At 69.3% G+C, this 1,443-nt stretch overlaps 1 protein-coding gene across 1 annotated transcript in view; it reads right to left on the bottom strand.

Annotated features, from left to right (window-relative positions):
* Positions 1-1,443, bottom strand: part of H696_03821 (hypothetical protein) — a gene marked incomplete at its 3' end in the record, with an annotated part of 16,016 nt that overhangs the window by 4,016 nt on the left and 10,557 nt on the right. Inside the window, exon 14 of the mRNA XM_009497680.1 lies at positions 55-1,273. Within this exon, the coding sequence (XP_009495955.1) occupies positions 55-1,273 (1,219 nt within the window). The remainder of the gene's footprint in view (positions 1-54; positions 1,274-1,443) is intronic.

The following is a 1,443-nucleotide window of genomic DNA, read 5'->3' as shown; positions in this document are numbered from 1 at the left end:
CACGAGGCGGCCGCGGGCCAAGGATCCCACTGGCCAGGGGCCGGGTGTCAGAACCACGGAAGCGCGCCGTCGGCGGCGACCGGCAGCCGGGCCGCAAGCAGAGGACCTCCCCGCACAGCAGGCAGAAAGTGGCCCGGCTGGAGGCCGGCTTGCTGCAGGAGGTGCAGTGATACTCCGGGCTGCCGGCCAGTCGCAGCAGTCGATCCAGCGTCTGAGGAAGGTACACCGTCTCATAGACGAAGGGGTGCTCCAGGTGCAGGACGGCCGCCCGGCCGGGCAGGTACCCGGGGTCCGGGCTGACCGTCGGGCTTTGCCGGACCGGCATCATTTCCCACCGGCCGGCGTCCACCGGGCCGGGCGACAAGCCACCACCGGTGTCGGAGGACATGACCCCCGCGGAGCCACCCGGCGGAGTGGCCTCGGCTGTCACCCATGCGGCCACCAGGTGCCCAGAGAGGGTGATCGCCTGGGAGACACCGTCAGACAGCGGAGCCGACACATGGTCAACCTCCATGGCGGCAACCGAGCACCGGGCATCAGTCGATCCGCCGGCGCCGGCGCCGGCGCCGGCGCCGGGGCCCCCATCAAACAAGGACCGCAGGTCGAATGGCAGCTCCAGGTACCGGGCCAGGAGGTCCCACTCGGACATGGCGGCCGGGTGGTCGCCCGAATCGTCGGGCACCGGCACCGGCACACCCAGCAGCGCAAACACCAGCAGCGCAAACTGCCGCAGCAGCGGCAGCGTATAGGCACGAACCAGGCGCAGAAGCTTGGCCGAGAGCCCGGGGCCCATGGCAAAGTCCTGGCCCAAGGCCACGCGGCTGATCAGCCCCGCCAGATCCCCCAAGACCGCGGCATTGTCCTGGGCCAGAAGGGCCCGGCCGGCAACCGTGCCCGGAGAGGGGGCCCCCGCGGCCACCGAAGCCGACCGGGGGCCCAGCCACTCGACAAAGGACGGCTCCGAGCCGGCATCCACCGGGCTCAACTGCCCCGGATGCTCGGCCACAAAGCGCAGGGTCACCTTGACCACCTCGCGCAGGAGGAACACCCGGATCCAATTGAAGACATCCGCCGGCAGGGGCCGCGACAGGAGAGCCGCCGTGGCCGGATCGACCTCGCCCATGGCCGGGCTCTGCTGGCCGAGGTCCAGCGAGAAGACCAGCTCGGAGATGCGGTTCATCAGGCACACCAGCAGGACGGACTCCAGCGCCGGCACGCGGAGGAAGGTGGTCCGGTCAAGTTTGTTGGTCATGTCATGATGCCCGACCGACAGCTGATCGAGAGGCAGGAAGTCACGGCCGAAGGTCAAACAACCCGACAGGTTAACACCGTGTGGAGCAGGCGGCAGGAAAGGGGTGGTAGGAAGGAGCAAAAGGGGGGACAGCGCGGAGAGAGAGGAAGAGAGAGAAGGAGAGAGGGAGGGAGAGAGGGAGGGAGAGAGAG

The sequence above is a fragment of the Fonticula alba genome (genome assembly GCF_000388065.1).
Source record: "Fonticula alba strain ATCC 38817 unplaced genomic scaffold supercont2.6, whole genome shotgun sequence".
NCBI lineage: Eukaryota > Rotosphaerida > Fonticulaceae > Fonticula > Fonticula alba.
The sequence above is the reverse complement of the archived record's forward strand: the minus strand, read 5'-3'. Positions and strand labels throughout refer to the sequence as shown.